Here is a 24,491-nt window from a genome sequence, read left to right as displayed (position 1 = left end):
TCACTTTCAAGCAGAGAAACTCATTTACCATTCAACATTTTCTTGTTTGATTGACAGATATCTTAAAGTACTATAAGAAATATAATTTGCTATGCCTTTTATCACATAAAATAAAAATATTTTACTTTTGTCATCATAAAGTCATCACAATAAATAGAAAGACTTTATGGCAAAGAAGTTGAAATTTAGGATGATTTTTATTTAAAGTTTAGAATTTATATGTTATATACTCTGAAATATTTCTTTTGTAATCCTAGAAGCTGATACTGATACTACACAGGGAATAAACAGATGTAAAGATGCTATTTTCAATTTCTAGGACTTGGAAATATAAACCACATGATTAGTTTCATAGCACACACATCAAAATTTTTTAAAACATAATAAAATGACCAATTTTGAATATTGCTATGCTAAATATTAAAATTCTGCTTAATATTGTCATTTTTGAATTCAGTCTCATTTAATTCTATGCGGAGATTTATGATATATTTTACCTATTGTAAATAATGATTCTCAGACTCTTCTCCCTTTTCCTGAAGGCTATTCAGTTGGAGCTGGTCACTTTCGGAGCCAGCATACTACTGAAGTGGTCGGAGGAGCTCCTCAATATGAACAAATTGGCAAAGTAGGAATTACATTTTTATATTTATTTCTTCACAAAGGTTCGAGTAAATTGCATGAATAAGATCTTATAGGAAAAACTGCAGATTTTCTAAGGAATGAAAGATTAAAAATGATTAACAGTATATCACATTTAGTGAAATTAGAGAAAGATTTATGATTTTAGGAGAAATGTAGCACAAAAGCTTTCAAGAAAATAATATAAGTCAAATGAGGCATTTCTTTATTATAAGTAAATTATTCATAAAATAGGATTATCTAAAGATGCCCAGGGAATATGTTTACCATATATAACAGTTTTATAGCTGAAAAGAAATTGAGGCAGGTAGATATTCTGTGGTAAGACTAGAAAGAAGGAAATGTTATTTCTGGTTCTACTTATTGCCACATTGCTATGTGAACGTTGGCCCTTCAATTTCTCTGAACCATATTTTTGAAAAGTGAAGCCAACAGCACTCTCTGTGCACTTTCTATAAGATCAATAATTCCTGAGAAGTTAGTTTTACAAGTAAGGCATATTAATGTAACAGTGGATCCCTAAACCGTTTGTACCACTCTTAAGAAGATATTTGTTTACATTTGAATAATTAAAAATTAATAAAAACTGATGTTTTGATCAAATGGAAATAAGTTTGTTTTTTTTTTTTAAATCTGATAGCAATCTACCCTTTTCTAATTCTTTCCCCAATTACAGGCATATATATTCAGCATTGATGAAAAAGAACTAAATATCTTACATGAAATGAAAGGTAAAAAGGTAATATGTCTCTGCCTTTGGTATGCTGAGGACTTTTGTGAGTAACCCTGCCTTTTTCTCAATGATTGGATCTGGTTTGCTTTGGGACAGCTTGGCTCATATTTTGGAGCTTCTGTGTGTGCTGTGGACCTCAACGCAGATGGCTTCTCAGATCTACTTGTGGGAGCTCCCATGCAGAGCACCATCAGGGAGGAGGGAAGAGTGTATGTGTATATCAACTCCGCCTCGGTATGTCCAATCGCCCACAAACTGGAAGCCATTTATGAAATTATGATCAAAACTGACCTTGTTCTTATTCCAGAGTTCTGAGGCTATAGACTCTTAGGTTTATTCTACTGGCAAAAGTAAAACTTCCAATATCGTACTGATGCTGTAAAAATGAAATGGAAAATGATGATAAAAGGTCACTGTCTTCTCGTTTTGATATTCCAGAAGTATGAGAAAATGTTATGGAGCTTCTCTAGTCATAGCTTGTATGTGTTCACTCTAGAAGTTGAAATTTAGTTTTATTTTGATACACCTCTAATTTGAAAGAATGATTTTTATACATCCTTCAAAATGTAGATTTTTTAATAGTTCTATAGTTAAGGTCCTTATACAGTTTAATCAATTCTAAAATTTACTAGAAGATAAAAAAATTTTGATTTCTTGATTTGAAAACAGAAACAAGATGTGTTTTGATAATGTTAGTTTTCATAATTCATATAGATTATATTCTTGATAAAAATATAAAATTGATGACTTGATTCAATTTAAAGAGTTCTACTGGCCTTATCTTGCCGTCCTAACTTCTTGAAATTAAATCAAAACAAAACATTGATAGAGTCTTAATGGGATCTTCTTTGCTTGTTCCTTTAATTTGAAAATAAGAGTAGGATTGTGAGAAAATTGATTCATTTCCTGTGACTTTTTTAGTCAGGATTCAACAAAGTAAAATCTGTTTCAAGAAGGTATTTCTGGCCGGGCGCGGTGGCTCACGCCTGTAATCCTAGCACTCTGGGAGGCCGAGGCGGGTGGATTGCTCAAGGTCAGGAGTTCGAGACCAGCCTGAGCGAGACCCCGTCTCTACTAAAAATAGAAAGACATTATATGGACAACTAAAAATCTATATAGAAAAAATTAGCCGGGCATAGTGGCGCATGCCTGTAGTCCCAGCTACTCGGGAGGCTGAGGCAGTAGGATCGCTTAAGCCGAGGAGTCTGAGGTTGCTGTGAGCTAAGCTGACGCCACGGCACTCACTCTAGCCTGGGCAACAAAGTGAGACTCTGTCTCAATAAAAAAAAAAAAAAAAAAAAAAGAAGGTATTTCTAACTGTGTTTAATGGTTTCAGAACATTTAATAAGTTCTTATACTAAGCATCAGACTGAACTCTGTACAATTTAAGAGAGAGAACACTCTAGTGTTATAAAACTGAAAGATTCTCAAAGTTCAAAATATAAAACCAGGAGGTTATTTATGTTTTAGGATTTCTTAGACTGTTTAAACCTAAATGTAATAATAAAGGCATATCATCTACACAGTTATCATTAGAAGCTCATTAATAGTGGTGTCAGATAAATAATTCTCCTTCCATAGAGATTTCACATTGCCCTTTCCCTAAATGGTCTTTCTTATACTTGCTACATTTTCATGCTGCAAATTTATCTTTTTCTTTAAAACTAAACTTTTTTTGAGAACACTTTAAACAATAGCATATATATATATATGCTAAAATACTTAAAGCAATATAGAATTTTTTCCCCATTGAAATCTTAATCTCATTAAGATAATGGGAAAAAGTAGAGCTCCTTTGTTCCAAGGGCGAGGAAGGAGGCCTATCCACTGCTACCCTTCTGTTCTTCCCTCTCGCCTACCCTGAGGGACCACTGTTGATCACTGGGGTTAATTTTATAATTGATTTCAGCTTTTAAATCCTCTGGGGCAGATTTCTCTTCCTTTGTTCCCATCTAACCACCTATTTCTCAACTCTCTGAAATGGCACTAACTTCTAAGTGGCCTTACGTGTTTACATTTATTTGGTTTGCTATTGTCTGTCTGTCTACTGGAGTATGGATGCCACGTGGAAAGGAATTGTCTGTCTTGTTTACTGCTGTTTCCTCAGAACTTGGAAGAGTCCTGGGCATGTAGGTGTTCTGCCACTGTTTTTGAATGAACTCAAGAAAGAATGGTACTTGAATGACTCTGGCTTTCATCTGCTTCTACTAAAATAGCTATCAGAGGTCCCCAGAAAACTCTTGTTCATAGGTCTCTGTGACTGGAGAATGCTAAAGAGTGATCACCATTTCCTCTTGAAACTCTCCTTGCAGAACTTCAATACCATTGCGGTGTCTTCAGTCTGCACCTTGTCTGTTCTCCCCGTGGCAGCATCTTCCCTCTGCTCTTTGATTTGGGCATTTTCCCAGGAGCCGAGCTGTTTCATCCCTTATTCCTTTGATAGAATCATTCATGTCTTTGGTGTCAGTGATTACATCTATAGAGATGATTCCCAGTCATCTTAGTTCATATAAAATATATGACATTCAGTGAGTATCTGAAATGTAACAAGGACTATGAGAAGAATTGAAAATAATTTTAGCCCTGACTCCAAGGACCTCAGAATCTTGTGAAGACACCAAATGTGGGAGCTAACAACAAAATGCAACATGGTAAATGGCACATTATGAGCAGATACAAAGTGGAAGAAACGATTCCCTTTGGGTCAAGATGATTTGATGGAGGAAGGATAGTATTCGAGCAAGACAAAAATAGGGATTTTTCAATTGGAAAATAAAAGGTGAAGGATACCTCACAAGGGAAGAACACATGTGTGCTTAGGGAATAACCAATAAGTTTGTTTGAGAAGAGGAAAAGATCTATGATGTGTGCTATATAGATTTATTTTTAATACAAGGGACTGACATAATCAAAGTTTGCAAAGAGAACTGGTAGCTATTATTTTAATAGCTCATTATTGCAACATTATTGAATGTGTTATTGTAATAACGCATCTTCCTAGATCCTAGGAAGTTGGAAATTGACCCACCCATGGTGCATTGCTCCTAGAATAAGGGTCCAAAGGCCAGCTTCAGTCATGTCATTCCTCAACTCAGAAACCTTCAGTGGTTTCCTGTTGTTCACTAAATTAAGAATAAGTTTTCCTCCACAATCAAAATGCTACACCATAAGACTGCAATCTTACTTTTTAATCTCATTTATTAATATTATACATACCATTCATTATAGCCAAATTCATTGGAATTTGTTTTGCTGGTAACTTTCTCTGTATATCATAGTTACACTTATCCTTCAGGAGCCACCTCTCGCATGCCATCTCCTTTATGAAATCTGTTATCACAATTAGATACTCTTTTTTTGTCTCTTGATATTTTAAAGCAGTTTGTCCTTCTAAGTTATTTACATGCTTGTACTAAGTCCTCTGTGTAACTGTGGGCTTCTTGCAGAAAGGGAGTGTGTTTTATACACACACTACCTTGTCTCCTTTCACCTGTTCACTCTTTGCACAGTGCATTGTCTTTAGTAGGAGCTCAATAAATATTTGCTAAATTGAATTATCAAAATGATTTATTGGATTTTCAAAGCTAGGGATCATGAGTTTGACAATTTTTATGTCCTCTGAGCTCTAATCATACTATTATGTGTTGACAGACTCAATAAATATTTATTGAATTGAACTGAGATGTGTGTACTAAAGCTCAGTCTGTAGTTTGTCCAACTTGTTTGACACATTAGAAAAAATCCATATCCAATTACAACAGTAAATCATGTGTAAAGTTGTCAGGGAGTGTTATAATGACACCTTTTCTCTCCCTTGCTATCTAGGGAGCAGTAATGAATGAAATGGAAACCAAACTCATTGGAAGTGACAAATATGCTGCAAGATTTGGGGAATCTATAGTTAATCTTGGTGACATTGACAATGATGGCTTTGAAGGTAATTAAAATTATCTAATTTGGTATGTGATTCCACTTTTGGGATGGCTCATGGAAGATAATCTGATTGGAGTTTTGTGTTGTTTGCCTGCCTATAGAAAATGGATCTAGAATGGTATGCTAAGTTTTCTTTTCAGTGTTGCAAGTGACTTCTCAATTGTCAGCTATTGATCCTACCATTGTTAATGAAATGATATTCACAATGCTTATTTCATTGATTCTAAGGCACCACTGATTAGAAGTTGCATTATTATTTATATGCCCCTAAAAAAATGCTGCCTGTTGAACAGCGACACCCACCATTTTTCTATTTTAAGAAGAATCCTGATTTCAGAAATAATAAAATGTGGAGGTTATGGGAAATGTGTATCATAGACTCATTGAACCATGGTATCAGTACAGTAAAAACACTGACCAAACCCAACAGAGGTTGGCTACAGGACTGGAGCAGGGTTCTGGAAGCCTCGTGTTGTGCCCGGGGCATTACCTGTAGCCATATTGTGGGAGGATTTGGGGGATTCCAGGACAGAGTTCTGAGCAGTGGTGAAGAGGCAACTGCGAAACTCGGGGACTGTGGCTGTTTATCCTCTATCCTCTGATAGAGAAGTATTTCAATAATTGAATAGATGGTCCTCTTATAACTGAGCACATGGCCCTGGATATCAGCCCTGTTGTTGAAATGCCTATATCCACCTGTTTTCCCTCTTAAAACTTTTTTTTTTTTGACCTAGTACTGTGTGATAACCAAGTCTGTTAAAACTACATAAAATGATGAATAGATTTGAGAGGGGAGTGTGCAATTTTTTACGAGTTCAGTGAATAAATATTTGATACTTACTTTTAGGGCTCAGAATTATGTCTTCTTGCTAAGGCCATTGGCAATTAGTATGTGGAAATATTAGGCTAAACCTTTCTTGGATACTAAAAATAAGTGAGAGGTGCTATAAATTCTCACCTCCTTAATTGCTTCTTATAGCTAAATGTTTTAATCTACTTTAAATGAATAAAATGCATTATTCTACAAGAAGAGAGTTAGTTATTGAAGACATGCTTCCAGTGACTCTTCTAAAATATAAAATAGTGTAATTTGGTATACAAATATTACTATTTCTGGATTTTTGTTTTTACTATTTAAAAATGAAAGGAGAAAAATATATGTAGATTTTTTGTTATTACAAATAATAAGATATGTATGAAATTTTATTAATATTATAATTGATGTTACATTTCACAAGTAGTCAGCAATTTTGTGATATTTATTGAGCATTTATTTTGGGTCAGACATACCATACCAGGTATAGAGTGTGTGCCATAATAAATGATAATCAAGAAAGCAATGGCATTCTTTTTGATAGTTTTATAATCAAATGAAAAATGAGGTTAAGACATGAAAAAGTAAACCTTACTTAATGGTGAATTTAAGGATCCTATCTAATAAAGTCTACGGTTAAAACTATGCATCTTGATATTTCGTGTGTTAGATATGATTCTTCTTTTAAAAACACAAAATCATTTAGTAAAATACTTTGTTTGCTTATGATTCCTCTACTCTATGTCTTGTTTTAATTGACATAGTCAAGGAAGACCTTTCACTATTTTCACTATTTTGAATGTGCTAAAATATATGTGGTGCACATCCATGAGAAATGATTTTTGTGGCATCAAAATGTCAGTGACAAACCTGAATTATTCTGGTAATCTGATAGTTATTAATATAAAACTGTCATGGACATTAGGCACATTCTGTTGTCAAAATCACTGTAGCACCTGAGAAAATTCCAGACAATTTTCTAGTGGTGTGAAGGACAGACAGACAGTGTTCTGTCCATGAGACTTAAGAGGACTTCAGAAGGGACCTTCAGAAGACAATGTAGCCTTTCAGTTTGTATATGAGACCCTGGGTTTCAGACAGCACTTGTTTTTAGAGAGTCCTCAGCTCTGCACTACTAAAGGTAACATCTTTATGTCTCAAAGGTTATTATCCAAATGATTGTTTTTAATATTTCTGCATATTTTGTGCCATTTATAGTTTCATTTGTAATCCCACTTATAATTCACAACCTATTTACATTTAGTGGCTACATTAACACTTCAGAGAATGTTTATAATACCATCTTTTTCTAGTTGATCTAGTTTTAATTTTATCTTCAGTTTTGTCCATGAGTAGGCATTTTCTATGTTTTAGATATCATCCAGACCATTGCTGATTTGGAAGTAGGGCCAGTGTGTTTTAGTTCTTTGCTGATGTTTTAATTCCATTCCACTGTGTCTGCCCGAGTGAGACAGCAAGGCATCTACATGTTATTTTTCTTTATGTGTGTTTTTGTTTATTCCTTTGCCTCACCTTCTATCTTATCTTATTTTTCTGGCATTGATGGTTGAAGATACTTTGTGTTCATGATGGGGATTTTAGGATAGAGAGACAATGGAAGCCCCACCTGTTCTTTTTTCTTCCATCTCTAGTATGAGATGCAAATCATGCTTAATGTCCTTTTATTATTCAAAATTTTGTGGTGTTTTGCATAGCAAACCTAAGTTATTTTGGCATTTGTCCTATTTTTATTCTTCTAAAGGAAAAAAACAGACTCTACATCCTGTGTCCTTAGAAAAGCAAAGCAGGCCATTTTCTAAGAAGAGATGACTGACTAATCAATCTGGCAAAAATCCAGTGTAAAATTCTCATCAAAAACATGAGAAAGTTGTGGAATAGGTGGTAGATACACAGACTGACTAACCTAATTGGCCAATAGGTATCTTTCTGGATTTCCTATGTGAAGTAGATTTGGGAAGACCACTTATTATTGGTTTAGTTTTTGTTCACCTTGAGCTTTAGTATCTGAGCTCTAGATTATATGTTTGAATATTTTTAAAGCAGAACCGTAATAAGGCTCTACGATTGTAAATTATAAGATATGTTATTATTTTATGTGTCCTTGAAATAAACATTGATACATTGAGTTATTAAGTGAGCACTTCTCTGACACAGAACAGGAATAGGTACTAAGAGGGAAAACTTGGGGTATAGCCTCTGTTAATGATTTTACAGAGCATGATGATAGAGAACACGGGCTCTGCAGCCAGGCTGCAGGGCTCAGATCCCAGCCACATCACTTCCTGGCCTTGTCACCTTGAGCAAGTTACACTCTGTGCCTCAGTTTCCTCATCTGTAAAGTGTGGATGAAAAAGTATTTATTTGCTATGGTTGTTAGAGTTATGTGGGTAAATATGCATAACGTCCCTGGCACAGTGCCTACATTATAAACACCATTTAAGTGTTGGCTGATGTTAAGATTATGATTATACTGATTATTACTATTATGATTTATACTAATAGAATGAAATAATTTAAATGTTCAGACTTTTTAAAAATAGAAGCAGTTGTCAAATACATGTTTGTTGTGTATATTGTATCCCAAATTGAGTTGCATAGGCATGGAAAAACATGTCATCATTTATTGTATGTAGTTCACATGTATTTTCCTCATTTCTATAATGATGGCTCCATGTGACACAGCCAAGTGTAAGCCTAGGAAGTAAGAGTTTGGATCTATATGTAAGACAGCCAAAGATGGCATATACCCCAATGTCTTCTGTATGGAAAAAAATCAGTCTGGATTTGTTTTATGAAAAGGCTCATCTGTATTGTTTCAAGATATTTGCCTTAATTTAGATCACTAGTGCTAAATTAACACTAGTGATCTAAAATGACACTAGTAAGAATTTATGTATATCAACCACTTCATAACCCAAGCTTGTAATTTTTTTCCTGTGTTATCAAGAATCAAAGTATAGAATTTTAGCTACTAGGGATTTAGTCACAATAGTGGTGGTATAAATCCTGCTCTGATTAAAGAAATTGGTCACTGTCTTCCTGCAATGGCTATAAGACACTTCTCCCCCACCCCTTCCCCTCACCTCCCTCTTTTTGCCCTCCTGTCTCTTTCTTTGCACTCTTCCCCCTATGTTCTGCACAAATCTGGCCCCAGTTATTCCAAACCTATTGCTGTTCTTCATGTATGCCATGCTGCCTCTTGCCTGCTTGCTTTTACACAGGCTTTTTTCTCTGTCTGAACTGCATTCTCACTTTCCTTCACCTGGCTGTGATCTTTCAATACTATAATTTCATCTGAGGCTTCATATTCTATGAGGAGCCTTTCCTAATTTCTACCCCTCCCTCCTTGCATTCTGTGTTGTTCTGATTTTAATTGCTCTTCCTCCCCACTAGACTATGAGTTCCTTTTTGTGGCACTCCCCTGTATTGCCTGCTCCTGGCAAATGCCTGGGATACAGTAGGTGCTCAATATTTGTCCAATGAATAAACAAATGAATGGGCGAATTTGTATTCAACAGTGTAAAATAGTTTGTACAAGTCAAAAGAGGCTAGCTTTAGTATGTCTAAATAAAATAAGTATAGGCATTTACCATTCTTTTTAAATGAAAATAGAAAGGCATTTTTAAAATTGTATAGCATTTAGCATAGAGTTATATATCAAAGATATTTTTATCCCCACTGAAATAGCAGTCAAAAATTACCACTATAAGTTGTTAAAAAGATTTTAGGTTTGCAAGTAATAAGTAACATGAAAATGAACCTTCTGTACCTTAGGTTTCCACTAAAATAATAAAAAACATTGCACATTAGTAAATATATGAATATGCCCAAATAAACAGAAAATACTTGGTAAAATAATGAAATGCTTTTGTAACTGTAGAATATTATTTTCCTCCTTTATGCTTTATACTTATAGCACTTAAACAACCATGTCTTTCATACTTTCTGTTTACTCTTGGGTTTTCTTAGAAGTTGATAAAATCTTTTTTTTTTCTTCTTGGTATCATAATCTAATATGAATCTCAAAGTCATAAAAGTGGTGCAATCTTATTTTATAGACCAAATCCAATTTCTGAAATCATGGGGGAGGTGTGCAGATATCCCTAACAGATACCTTAATCACTTTCATTGGAATAGTAATTAATTTAAAATTATTTTGCAAATAAAGTAAAGCCTATGCGTTAAAATAAAGATCCTTTTGATTATAATATTCATAGATTATAATTTTATTGCACGCTAGGAGCTACTCCAAGCACTTTATGTGAGTTATGTCCTTTTATGCTGAGGGTAGGTTTAATTATGATCCCATTCTAGAGGTGAAGGAACCAAGACAGAGATTAAGACTTGGGCCTAGCATATCACAGTTGTGCACAGTGGTGGAGCATGGTCAGAGCCCAGCAGTCTGGCTGTAGAGCCCACACCCTAACCATTCTGTTAGATGCCTCTCAGACCCATTCAGTGTGCTTTCTTCCATGCACAAACTTCGGTGCAATCCTGTATATTATGATGATACAATAGTATTTTTTTTCTGTCTGGGAAGAGTTTTTTTTTTTTTTTAAATAAGAGTTTTCTTATATCAGGTAATACGAATTATGGATTATAAAGATTAGTTTTCAAAGTTGCATTTGTTGTATCAACAATTTTTATTTTTCCACTGTTTAAATCCTCGAATAGATGTTGCTATTGGAGCTCCACAAGAAGATGACCTGCGAGGTGCTATTTATATTTACAATGGCCGGGTAGATGGGATCTCATCAACCTTCTCACAGGTAAGATAGTATTCTATTTCTAAAAGAAGCATTGATAACAAAGCATCCTTAGAATTTCTAGTGTTTTATGTGATCTTTTTTTTTTTTTTTTTTTTTTTTGAGACATACTCTTGCTCTGTTGCTCAGGCTAGAGTGCATTAGTGGTGAGATCATAGCTCATTGCAGCCTTGAACCCCTGGGCTCAAACAATCTTCCTGCCTCAGCCTCCCAAGTAGCTGGAACTATAGGCACAAGCCACTGTGCCTACCTAATTTTTTTTTTTTTTTAACTTTTTGTAGAGACAGGTTCTTACTATGTTACCCAGGCTGGTCTCGAACTCCTGGCCTCAAGCAATACCCACTCCACCCTCAGCCTCCCAAAATGCTAGGTTTACAGGCCTGAGCCATTGCACCTAGCTGGATTTATTTTTCTTAAGTTGTTCTTGCAAATACTTAACATCTTATTTCCCTATTTTCTTATAATAATGATAAGTGGTCTTATTTTAAGGGATTAACTCTTTAAACCATTTTTTTCCTCATAAATAAGGGTCCTAGTTCACTCCCACTCTAGCTTGTCTTTAGCTAATTAAAGATTTCTCTTTGTATTTCATCAAATTTGTGTTCTGAGGTAATATGTATACTATTCCAAATATGCCCATTTTTATTTGATTAACTCTGTCTTGCCTTGTGGCTAAAGCCCCATATTTCATGAAGATTGAACAGGGAGATTAAACACACATATGATATCTGTGTTTCTTTCAGTGTGTAGTAGTAAGATGATAGCACTTCAATAAAGTTCCATGACCTAACTCTGAATTCAGTTTTACATGTTGAAAAATCAGGGCATTTCAGTGCATAGAAAAAACTACATTCATAAGCAGAGCAGAAAAGTTTTTCCAATGCTATTTTTATGGACACATTAACAAACACTGTTATTTTTGATTAGGCAAAACTGGTCAAATGGTTCTCTGTATTTGACATGAAAGATATGTACTTGTCTGTTTAAAAAAATACTGGTTTTCTTTATATAGGTAGCAACCTGATATTTATCAGTCAGTATCTGAACATGAAATTGGGTACATAGAATGGGAAACACATATCTGACTTGGGTTGGTATTGTCAAAAAAGTCGGCTTTCAGCCGGGTGTAGTGGCTCATGCCTGTAATCCTAGCACTTTAGGAGGCCGAGGCAGGAGGATTGCTTGAGCTCAGTAGTTTGAGACCAGCCTGAACAAGAGTGAGACCCTATCTCTACAAAAAATAGAAAGATTAGACAGACATGGTGGTGTGTGCCTATAGTCCCAGTTACTGGGGAGGCTGAGGCAGGAGGATCACTTCAGCCCAGAAGTTGGAGGTTGCAGTGAGCTATGATGACACCTAGCCTGGGTAACAGAGTGAGACTGTCTCAAAAAAAAAAAAAAAAAAAAAATGGCTTCCGTTATAAACCTGAGTAGGAGATTCCAGTAAATGGTTATAAATGTCTTATTTTCCAAATTACTTGTTTATTTATTTGTGTTGGTCAAGGAAGTAAAAGCGGAGCCTGAAAAAAGACTTGAGGAGAGGGAGTCAGGACTGTTTTAGAAAATCTGTACTGCATGATTTTCCCTTTGCTCACAAGGTAAAGAAAGTAATTTTTTTGTAAGTCTCAAAATAGCTGTCAACTGCCCATTTCAAACTGGAAAATTTTGTCTCTCTTAGAAGTATTTGACTTAACTAAAATGCATTTTGTTAGTAAATATGCCAGGGCTGGATGGAAAGGCTCATTATTAAGCTAACTTATTGCTTCTCTGGGATATCAGCTGTTCAAAACTGCTTCCCACTTACCTATTTTTCAGAGAATTGAAGGACTTGAAATCAGCAAATCATTAAGTATGTTTGGACAATCTATATCAGGACAAATTGATGCAGATAATAATGGATATTTAGGTGAGTATAAAATTTACCATATTTAATAAATTGAAAGAAGGTCTGTCGTAGATGCTGCTTTGTTGTGAAGTACATAAAACTAATATGGAAGACTTCAATTTACTGATGATTTTTTGCCTTCATTTTTGAAGCTCTTTTGAATTCAAGAATAGGCCAAAAATGATCACGTGATTCCTCATCTTTACACTGTTACTTAATTCCTTGTTCTTGAAAAACTCTCATGAAAATCAATCAAACATATGATGAAAAGAAAGAAAAATCATTTTTTATTTCAAAAGTAAATTTCTGGGTATTTGTTTCTGGTCCAAAAATTGAAATTTCTTTTAGTAAGCCTATCTTTATATCATAAGTTTATAACATAAAGTTTATGTTGGGATGAAGGTTATTATAAATGAATAGATTCAGACAAATATGGAATGAATTTAAAGATGTTAGCATATCTTTTCCAATTAATTTTCTGTAAATAATGTTTTGATATAGTCAAAAGATGATATGTAGTTAAGTATTTGTGGCTGAAAAGTAATTCTCTCTGACTAATGATAATCATTAATCTGTGTTTTTGTTTTTCATCCTCTAGATGTGGCAGTTGGTGCTTTTCGGTCTGATTCTGCTGTGTTGCTAAGGTAAGGCTGATACATTTCACTGCTTAATGCAACTGGGCTTAATTGTAAATGACGGGAGGTGGTATTTAACATCAGCAGTGGTAGTGACCTCATAATGTTCTTTTTGGTATCCTGAAGTTTAATTTATGAACTTTAGGGTATTTTCCCCACTTTACATATAGATACCATTAAACAAATCATCAAAGTCAATTTTTCTGACATGAAAATGAAAATTTTTTTGCTTTGTGTAATTGAGTATGTGCACACATACTATTAATAAAGAAGATTCATGAAATTATTTGGTCAATGCAAACTGACAAAACAAGTGCAATTGTCTTAAGAAAAAATAATTCTGCAATTAATATTGCTAATTTTATTTCCTTCTTAGGACAAGACCAGTTGTGATTGTTGAAGCTTCTTTAAGCCACCCTGAGTCAGTAAATAGAACAAAATTTGACTGTACTGAAAATGGATTGCCTTCTGTGTGCATGGATCTAACACTTTGTTTCTCATATAAGGGCAAAGAAGTTCCAGGTTACATTGGTAAGTTTGCCCCACAGAATGAATGCCTGTTGGAGTGTGAGGTTTGAGCTCTCCCTGGTTTTGGCCAGGGGGGGTCGTCTTTGCAGCAGGAGGGAGTAACCACCTGATATGCCTCTTTCTTTCCCATCTTCCAGATTCTCTAGTTGTTCTAACAAATGAGTAGGGCACATTAGAAGGCTGTAGTTGTTCAGAGATTATGGCAAGAAGCAAAGGATCATTTGCCATATGAATTTAAGGTGAACCAACTAAACTTAATCTGTGAAATCTCTTTACAATAGAAAGAACATCACCACGGCTCCTCTGTTTTACTGAGCTTTTCAAAGCCTGGAGCTGGCTTAAGGTAGAAGGCCTGAGAAGGAGAAGATTCTTTTCTTCACATTCTATCCTTTTTCAATAATTACAGAAACATATCTGGAATCTAGACCTGCTTCTAATTTCTATAAATGATACACATCTCTTAATAATTTCCTGCAATGATCAGCTCCTGAGAACCATGCCTGTTTCCCTATACGTAGGCAACTTTCAGTTATCTTTTCTGGAGAAAGTAGCATTGATATGGCTCACCCAAAATTGTGGTCATTCCCATATCATGTACATGTGACTTTATAAGTATTACATTTTTGCTAGCAGATTAATCATCCTAATTATGTTATATTTAAGCTAACCTTAGAATGAAACTAACCCATGGTAGGAGAAAATCATCCCTGGGTTTATCATTTGGACATTAATAATTCACAAATTTTATGATCTCCACAAGACCTATCAGGAGTTGATTGTACTCACGACCTTACAGGGGGCTGTCATCTAAACATCATGGATGGGAGCAAATGCTTATTGAATTGAATGATGGGTATGTAATAGAGGTATCAATCTGGATTAGCTTGTAATGCAATGTACAGAAGGAGCCTGGTGTCTCTTCCTGAGATCAGACTCATTTTTAATAGTGGAAAAGTCCTGGCCGAACTATAGTAATAAGAAGGTAGGCAAGCCTTCATCTGGTTATTGATTGGAGAAGTGACAGTTTAAGAACCTGACCCCACAGTGAGTTGTACGTTAACACAGACAAGCTGATGGATTATCTGAAAGATACATGTTGAATACATGGGGCTCTTTCCCTTTATGTAAAATCAGAGATCCCTGTGCGAACAATTCCATTGTGACGGGATATTTTTTTAAATGATTGAAGACAAATATATGAAACTCATAAATAACCGTAGCTTTGCTACAGAAATATGCTTTATAATTGTCATAAAATGACTCCTTGGGAGAAATAATTCACATGGTAAGCATATTTAATAAAACCAGGACATTTTGCCTCTTCATGTGAGTGGATTTTTATTCACCTCTTTCTCATTTACTTTTTGTCTGAACTCAGAGTGATGAATTTGTAGATGGCTATTTCAATTGCTCCTCTTTCTCTCAGCAGTATTGAAGCTCAGTTATTGTGATTTTAAAGTTAATTGACTTGGACTTTATTATTTTCCAAATAAAAGGATGATTGAAAGATTTATTTGAAATGTATAAGAGTAATATAGGTTGTATACTTACATTTTCTTAAAATAAATAGGTAAAAGTTTTCCAAAGGTATAAGTTACTCCTAAAATATAAATGAACACTTTAGGAATTCTTTAACCTATCACTTATGAATTATTGTTCCTATATAATGAATGACACCTCAGCAGACTATTAGATTTAGCTTGCTTTGCAATGAACCCATTTAGATTCAGGAAATGACTCTTTCTTGGTAAGGTCTGGCTTGGAATTGTTTTGGTTTCTTTTTGCATTTTCCTTATATATATATTTTTTCTCATTTGAAGATCATCTTTAGCAGGTAAATATTTACTATGTCAGATTTGAAATAAACCAGCCACACTGTTAGGGTGTTTATTGAGAGGCTGTCTATTTTTTTTTATTGCACAAATTAACACTGGAAGGTCAAATTAGAAGCCAATAAAAATAGAGAGGAAGGATAAATAGTCAGAGCACAGGACTGAAAAGAACACATTTTTGAGTAAATCATATATATATATGTGTGTGTATGTATATATATGTTTGACTTTTGAACCTTATATTCACTGTATATATAGGAAAATTAAAAGAAAAATAGCAAGCCCTCAAATCAGAAATAAATAAACCTAACTATATATAAAATTAGTCATGTAACCACACAAGATAGAATTATTCCAAGTGACATTTGAGCACAGCAGTCTGCCTCTATTTTCTTAGTCAGATGTTCTGAGGACAAAAAGGACTCCAAAGAAATCTGAAGCTTAAGACTTTTATTATTAACTATTTTGACATGGTAGTTTTGAAACTTTTTTTATATAGGAGGATTAAGCAAATAAAGACGGTAATATTGTTAATAGAAACCCAGAGAGAAGTTTGTAAACCTTTTTTATTTATAAAAATAATTTTGAAATTTATATATTTTATATAATTATTCAATTATGTTTAATAATGTGGAAGAATTTTTGAGCAATTAATTTACACAATATCTTATAGCCCTGCACCTCATCCTGTTTTTTCCTTTCCTTAATACCAGGGATATTTATGTAGAATGTTCTTTTTCTCTTAATTTTAAAATATTAAGGGGGTACATATGTTTCTGTTACATGGATACCTTGTATAATGCTTAAGTTGGGGTTTTTAGTGTGCCCATCACCTGAATAGTGTTCATTGTACCTGATAGGTAAGTTTTTATACCTCCCCGCTTCTTGATTTCCAATGACCTTAACATCTCTTTGTGCCCATCTATTAGCTCCCAATTATTAGAGAGTATGTGTGGCATTTGTTTTTCCATTCCTGAGACACTTTGCTTCAGATAATGGTCTCCAGTTCCATCCGAGTTGCTGCAAAAGATACTATTTCATTCCTTTTCATGGCTGAGTAGTACTCCATGTTGTATACACATCACATTTTCTTAATCACATGAATTGGTGGGCACTTAGGTTGATTCCACATCTTTGTGACTTGTGCTGTGATAAACATTTGAGTATAGGTGTCTTTTTGTTAAAATGATTTCTTTTCCTTTGAGTATAATACCCAGTAGTGGGATTGGTGGGTTGAATGGTGAGTCTATATTTATTTCTTTGAGGAATCTCCATACTGTTTTCAATAGAGGTTGAATCCAGTCCCGCCAACAGCATATTAGCAATCCTTTGTCTCTGCATCCACACCAGCATCTATTGTTTTTGACTTTTTTATAATGGCCATTCTGATAGGGGTAAAGTTGTGTCTCATTGTGGTTTTAATTTGCATTTCCCTGATGATTAGTGATGTTGAGTATTTTTTCATATGTTTATTGGCCATTTATCTTCTTTTGAAAACTTCTGTTCATGTTTTTGCCCACTTTTTAATGGGGTTGGTTTTTTTCTTGCTGATGTGAGTTCTTTGTAGATGGTGGATACATTATCAGATATATAGTTTGCAAGTATTTTCTCTCATTCTATAGGTTGACTATTAACACTGTCGATTATTTCCTTTTCTGTGCAGAAGCTTTTTAATTTTATCAAGTCCCATTTATTTATTTTAGACGATAGTGTATTTGCCTTTGGGGTCTTAATCATAAATTCTTTACCTTGGCTGATGTCTAGAACAATTTTTCCTATATTTTCTTCTAGAATTTTCATGGTTTCATGACTTACACTTAAATCTTTTATCCATCTTGAATTAATTTTCATATATGGCGAAAGATAAAAGTCCTGTTTCATTCTTCTGCATGTGGATATGTAGTTTTCCCAGAATTTACTGAATATTCCCCAGCATATGTTGTTGTCTGCTTTGCCAAATATCAGTTGGTTGTAGGTAGATGGTTTTATTTCTGGCTTCTCTATTCTGTTCCATTGGTCTATGTCTCTACTTTTATACCAGTACCATGCTGCTTTGGTTACTATAGCCTTGTAGTATAATTTGAAGTCTGGGAATGTGATGCCTCTAGATTTATTCTTTTTGCTTAAGATTGCTTTGGCCCTCTTTTGGTTCCAAATGAAGCTTAGAATTATTTTTTCTAAATCCATGAAATATGACATTAGTATTTTGATGGGGATTGCATTGAATCTGTAAATTACTTATGGCTGTATGGACATTCTAACAATGTTCATTCTACCAATCCATGACCATGAGATGTTTTTTCTATTTGTTCGTGTCATCTGTGATTTCTTTCATCAGTGTTTGGTAGTTCTCCTTTTAGAGACCTTCCACTGCCGTGGTTAAGTATTAGGTCATTAAATATGAGATGTCTGATTTCAAGTCAAAAGTGTAGTTTATTATGTCTCAAACAAGAAGCAGTACAATTAATCAAAGTACCCGCCTAAACTATCAACATAGTTTGCCATCTTAACAGTAGCTTGTTTATGCCAGCAGCAAAGAATCCTGGAGAGCAAGTGACAATAAAATTGCAAAAGGTGTCTTCCACAGGTTGTTGAGAATTGAATATATTTCCTTGCAAGAAGTGGTCCAAAGCCTGGAAGGAAGCAGTAGTCGGTTAGTACAAGGTCTAGTGAATACAGTGGATGACAGTTTCCAGGTCCAGCTGCTATAGTTTGAGCACTGTTGTTTTTTGTGACATGTGGTCTTGCAAGAGGATTGGCCTATCTCTATTGACCAATCTCAGCTGCTTAATCACAAGCATCCTCATCGTTTCATCTAATTGGTTGCAGTAGACATCCGCTGTAATCAATTGACCAGGTTTCATGAAGCTGTAGTGGATAATACCAGTGCTGGACCACCAAACACACACCATTAGCTTTTTTTGATGAATATTCAGTTTTGGACTGTTTTTTGGCACTTCATCTTTATCCAGCCATAGTGCCGAATGGTTGTGATTGTCAAAAAGAATCCATTTCTTATCACATGTAACAATATGGTGTAGAAATGGGTTGTCTTTATGTCATGACAGCAAAGAAAGGCAAGCTTCGGGCCGGGCGCGGTGGCTCACGCCTGTAATCCTAGCACTCTAGGAGGCCGAGGCGGGAGGATCGCTCGAGTTCAGGAGTTCAAGACCATCCTGAGCAAGAGCAAGACCCCATCTCTACCAAAAATAGAAAGAAATGATCTGGACAACTAAAAATATATATAGAAAAAAATTAGCCGGGCACGGTGGATGTGCCTGTAGTCCCAGCTACTTGGGAGGCTGATGCAGGAGGATTGCTTGAGCCCAGGAGTTGGCGGTTGCTGTGAGCTAGGCTGACACCACGGCACTCTAGCCCGGGCAACAGAGCGAGACTCTGTCTCAAAAAAAAATAGAAAGGCAAGCTTCAAGATGATTTCTCTTCTGGCACTCGTTTAATTCATGGGGAGCCTATCTATCCAGCTTCTTTACTTTCCTGATTTGTTTCAGATGGTTCAATATTGTTGGAATAGTAATGTCAAGCCTTGCTGCTAATTCACACGTAGGTTGAGATGGATTCCCTTCCACTATAGCTTTCAGCTCATCTTCATCCACCTTGGTCTCAGGTTGTTCACATAGCTCATTTTCAAGATTAAAATCACCAGAACAGAGCTTCTCAACCATCAGCATACCATCCATTCCTTAGCCTCATCCTTCCCAAACACTTCATTGCTATTTTGAGCTGTCTGCACTACATTGGTTCCACAACAGAACTTATATTTGAAAATAACACGAAGTTTTTTACTTATCCACAGTTGCATGAAAATTGCTCTAAAAAAATTGTTTTGAAAGATAATCACAAGCCAAACTGTGCATTTGCAAGACTGAAGGTGTACCTTTACAATAAAAATAAAACAAGAAGTGTCAAAGTGAAATCTTAGAGAAACCAACTTTCAAACTTAGTACTTAAGGAAATTGGGCATTTCATACTTAATAACCTAAATATATTCATAGGTATTTTATTTTCTTGTATTAATAACTATTGTAAATGGTATTGAGTCTTTCATTTGATTCTCATTTGAGATGATCATGTGGTCTTTTGTTTCTGTTTTTGTGGTGAATCATGTTTATTAATTTGCATATCCTTGCATCCTTGGGATGAAACCCACTTGATCACAGTAAATTATCTTTTTGGTGTGCTGTTGAATTTGGTTTGCTAGTATTTTGTTGAGGATTTTTGCATCTATGTTCATAAAGAATATTAGTCTGTAGTTTTCTTTTTTTGTTGTGTCTTTTCCTGTCTTTGGTATCAAGATGATACTGGCTTCATAGAATGGGTTGTGGAGGATTCTCTCCTTCTCAGTGTTATGGAATAAGTTCTGTAGGATAGGTACTAGTTCTTTGTTGTAGGTCTGGTAGAATTTGGCTGTGAATACATCTGGTCTGGAGCTTTTTGTTGGGATATTTTTTATTACTGCTTGAATCTCATTGTTTGTTATTGGTCTGTTCAGGAGTTCTATTTCTTCCTGATTTAGGCTTGGGAGGTTGTGTGTTTCCAGGAATTTATCCATTTCCTCTACATTTTCTAGTTTGTGAGTGTAGAGGTTTTTGTAGTATTCATGGATGATCTTTTGTATTTCTGCAGTATCAGTTGTAATGTCTCTTTTTTCATTTCTGATTGACATTATTTGAGTCCTTTCTCTTCTATTTCTGTTTAATCTGGCTAGTCATCTACTGACTTTATCTTTTCAAAGAACTGATTTTTTGTTTCGTTGCTTCCATTATATTATTGTTTTGGTTTCCATTTTGTTCTTCTCTGAGCTTTGTTATTTCTTTTCTTCTGCTGGCTTTGAAATTTTTATTTTTAGTTGTTCCTTTTTTCATATTTCTAATTGGTCTTTAAAAAGATATTTCATGGAGAGAATTTAAGATATTTCCAGTACTCTATATAACCTTGCCTATTATAATTGCAAAAATAAGAAAATAAATGCATTTAGATAATTACTTATATTATTGCAATTCTCTCTACATTTTTACAGTTTTGTTTTACAACATGAGTTTGGATGTGAACAGAAAGCCAGAGTCTCCATCAAGATTTTATTTTTCTTCTAATGGAACTTTTGACGTGATTACTGGAAGCATACGAGTATCAAGCAGAGCAGCTAACTGTAGAACACATCAAGCACTTATGCGGGTAATGTAAACTAATTTTTATTAATATGTAAACTTCAATATTGTCAATACAGTAAAACCTATTGTATTGACATCTTTTTATAAAATGTAGTTAAAAATGAGTGTTATCTCCTCTTAAACTGCAGCCTGTTCTAGTTAAAGTGTTAGACATTCCCAACCTAAATAGTTTAAAGTTCACTTTTTATATCTTTTTTTCACATTTATCACATTTGACCATATCACTATTTTTAAGGATTTGCCTTTATCTTCTCTACAATTGCTATTTTTTTCTTATCCCTGTTTATCCACTTACCCAGAAATATACATCTCTGTATATATACATCAGTAGCTCTGCTAAGTCTCAGATCTTTTCCATGGTAGATTTTTGGGGCAAGTTGGGGGAGGCGGGGAAGTTGGTTTCATACGTTTTCAGTCGTTTTCATACAACTCCAACAAAGCGGAATCCAACATGACTGTTTTTGGATTGTGTCTTTGTCTCCATGCCAGCTTTGTCAGTGATGTCAATGGGAACTTGCACAGTTGTAGCATGGTGGGGATCATCTGTGGGCCAAGACGACAGCTCTCATGATGGTTTGGGGTATGTCCTGCCAAAGCACAGTCGATTTCATGTTTCTTTTATTAAAACACTCATTCCCAAACTGATCATCATGCTCCTTGCATTGGTCAAATTTCATCATATGAAGCAGTGCCAGGTCTTTTTCATTAGGGAATGGTGTACTTCATCAGAAAATCTATTGTCACAGAAAGCCAAACTATTCCCAGGAGCCCTTTCTGGGATTTCAAATAGTAGCCCAGCGTAGGACTTAATTTTCCCTTAGATACTTATTCCAGGCAAATGCAAGCAAGCACCAAGACTCCAATACACTGTTAAATGCTATAATCCCCATGCTATTTCCTCATTTCCCTTAACAGTTTTTATTGTGTACTAGAATAAAGCTATTAGTTGGTTCAGAGCCAAAACGATAGAATATTAATGTGACCACCATTTATATGGTAGGAATTAAAGAGGTTTTTTTTTTTCCCATCCTTTTTAGATATGGTTTTACTTACATTACTTTTAGGGACAAATATTGGGACCATTCTAAGGGCAATAAAAGGGCCAACATTAGACGTTCACAAAGAAGTACATTGCATTAAATTTGTAAAAGTGGCAGGAAATTGATCTGGTTTATTTAGTTCTATGTTTCTTGGCATTGTTTCTATGAATAAGGGATCACCAAAATTGTATGCCTTGTTTGGAATAAATTTGTAGCAGAAATTGTAATTTAGCCGAGGTTTCTGTGTTTTGTTGCATATATACTTCTAGTATTGCCATGGTTTTGATGGTAGCAGGATACGACCATTGACTGTGGCCCATATTGTGAATGTTAAATAGTTGCACTTAAAAAAAATGATTGTTTCCTCTAATATCTTTTTTCCCTTCCTAAGTTACCTTGCTTTTGTTTGGAACATTTTAAAACTCATATATAGAAAGGCAAAAGGTGACTCTAACCCTCTTATTTTCAGCAAACCCAGAGAGGATGTAAGAATGTCAGATGCAGCTGCTCCAACCTTGGATTCTGTCAAGGAGCTCTAGCTGTTACCTAGGAAAGTGTGGGACTATAATGAGGGCACTTTGCCACCTCCACCAGGATGGTAGCCCAAGGCATCAGAAAACACTAATGCTACTATGCTTCTATAGTCTGAAAGCATAGGACAATAACCTGAATTCTTCATCTTCCTTATAATAATAGAAAAGAAGATTCACAGTGGTCAGGATGCCTGGGTGGTTCCTGTGTTCCCTAAAACGTGTCCAGTACCAGGAGTGTTAACACCGCATATGTGTCTTATCTTTGTACCCCTTACAGTGAAGTGAGGTGACACTTGAGAATTCTGTCCTCAGGCCCACTACCCCCAACTGTCAGACGACTCCCTGCCTGCTGGTTGGGCATGCTTTACCTGTAACCTTGTCCCCACTTGCCATGCCAATTAAGCCCCACTTATCCATTCACTCAGTTAATTGAACAGATATTTATTGAGTACCTACATTGTGTTAGATTCTGTTGGAGACACTTGTGTATACGGTGAATAAGACATGGAGCTTATAATCTAGTGAGGTGAGACAATAATATGAAAAAAAATGTCAATTCTAATATTTTAGAAAATATAGGTGACAAAAGGAGGAAAAAGGAGAACAGAGTACAGAAAAGTGAGGAGTGCTGGGGAAAGAGTGAGGCTGTTGTTTAAATAGTGTGGTCAGAGCAGGCTTCATTCAGAAAGTGACATCTGAGCAAAGACTTGAAGGAAATGAAGAAGTTACCCATGTAGATATCCAGGATGGTGATTCTCAACTTTAGTGTATAACAGCAACGCCTGTAGGGCTTCTTAAACGTAAATTGCTGGGCCGCATTCACAGTTCCTGATTCAGTAGGTCTGCAGTGAGCCCTACAAAGTTCTCAGGAACACTCTAGCTGCTATGTTGTAAATAGACAGTAGGGGACCAACATTTCATGCACTGAGAAGAAGCTACTGCAATGACCCATGTGAGAGATACCTCCAACAGAGGTGGTGACAGTAGATACAGTGAGAAGTAGTTGAAGACGGATCCTCTAGAATATGTTGACAGATCATATGTCTGGCATTTGAAAAAGAGAGTCTCATCATGACTTTAAGGTCTTTAGCCTTAGCAACTAGAAGAATGTAGTTTTCCTCAACTGAGACAATATTGCAAGAGAAACAACTTTTGGGTAGAAAATTTTGGAATTCATTTGTGGTCCTGCTGACCTGAGGAGAGACCTGTTTTACCTTCAAGTGTAAATATCAATTAAGCATTGGTATATACACATCTGGAGTTGAGGGGGAGGCATAAAACTGGAAATATAACTTAAAATATCTTTGGCACACGGACGGTTTTTAAAGCCATGTGAGATGGCTGGGATCAGAAGGAGAAGAGGGCCAACGTCTGCACTCTGGGGCACTAAAACACAAAGAGGTTGGAGAGAAGAGGAGGCCCTCAAAGGAGATGAGAAGGACCAATCAGGAAGGAAGGAAGGAAACCAACAGCGTGTGGTGTCTTGGAGGTGAAGTGAATAAAGCAGAGAAGGGGGGCGCATGACTATGTTTTCAATGCTGCTGCTTGCTCACATAAGATGAGGGCTGAGAACTGACCATTGAATTTACCAGTGTGGAACCTGTTGTGAGCATGACAAAGCATTTCAGAGGAGTAGTGGGGGAAAAGGAGGAGAGGAACTGGAGACAGCGTATTGGTTATTCTTTCACAAAATTTTGCTCCATAGGTCACCAAAGAATTGGGATTGGGAGTCAGTAGCTGATAAGAGAAGCAGAGTGAAGAGGTTGTTTTTTTGTTTCTGATTTTTCTTTTACTAGCACAGGAGAAACATCAGTGTGTTTTTATGCTTATGGGCATGCTCCAATACAGTGAAAAACTTGTGATATAGGTGAGAGGGGAGAATAGTTTGAACAAAATCCTTGAGAAGGCAAGAGAGATGGGATTTAAAAGTACAAGTGAAA

At 35.5% G+C, this 24,491-nt stretch overlaps 1 protein-coding gene across 1 annotated transcript in view; it reads left to right on the top strand.

Moving 5' to 3' along the window:
* The window catches only part of ITGA4 (integrin subunit alpha 4), a 76,557-nt gene that overhangs the window by 20,934 nt on the left and 31,132 nt on the right, over positions 1–24,491 (top strand). Inside the window, exons 7-15 of the mRNA XM_069470117.1 lie at positions 543–628; positions 1,319–1,381; positions 1,472–1,609; positions 5,201–5,312; positions 10,818–10,912; positions 12,725–12,815; positions 13,393–13,438; positions 13,806–13,960; positions 20,828–20,982. Of these exons, the coding sequence (XP_069326218.1) occupies positions 543–628; positions 1,319–1,381; positions 1,472–1,609; positions 5,201–5,312; positions 10,818–10,912; positions 12,725–12,815; positions 13,393–13,438; positions 13,806–13,960; positions 20,828–20,982 (941 nt within the window). The remainder of the gene's footprint in view (positions 1–542; positions 629–1,318; positions 1,382–1,471; positions 1,610–5,200; positions 5,313–10,817; positions 10,913–12,724; positions 12,816–13,392; positions 13,439–13,805; positions 13,961–20,827; positions 20,983–24,491) is intronic.

This window comes from Eulemur rufifrons, chromosome 1, assembly GCF_041146395.1.
Source record: "Eulemur rufifrons isolate Redbay chromosome 1, OSU_ERuf_1, whole genome shotgun sequence".
Lineage (NCBI taxonomy): Eukaryota > Metazoa > Chordata > Mammalia > Primates > Lemuridae > Eulemur > Eulemur rufifrons.
Note: the sequence above shows the minus strand (reverse complement) of the source record. Positions and strands in the feature narration are given on the sequence as shown.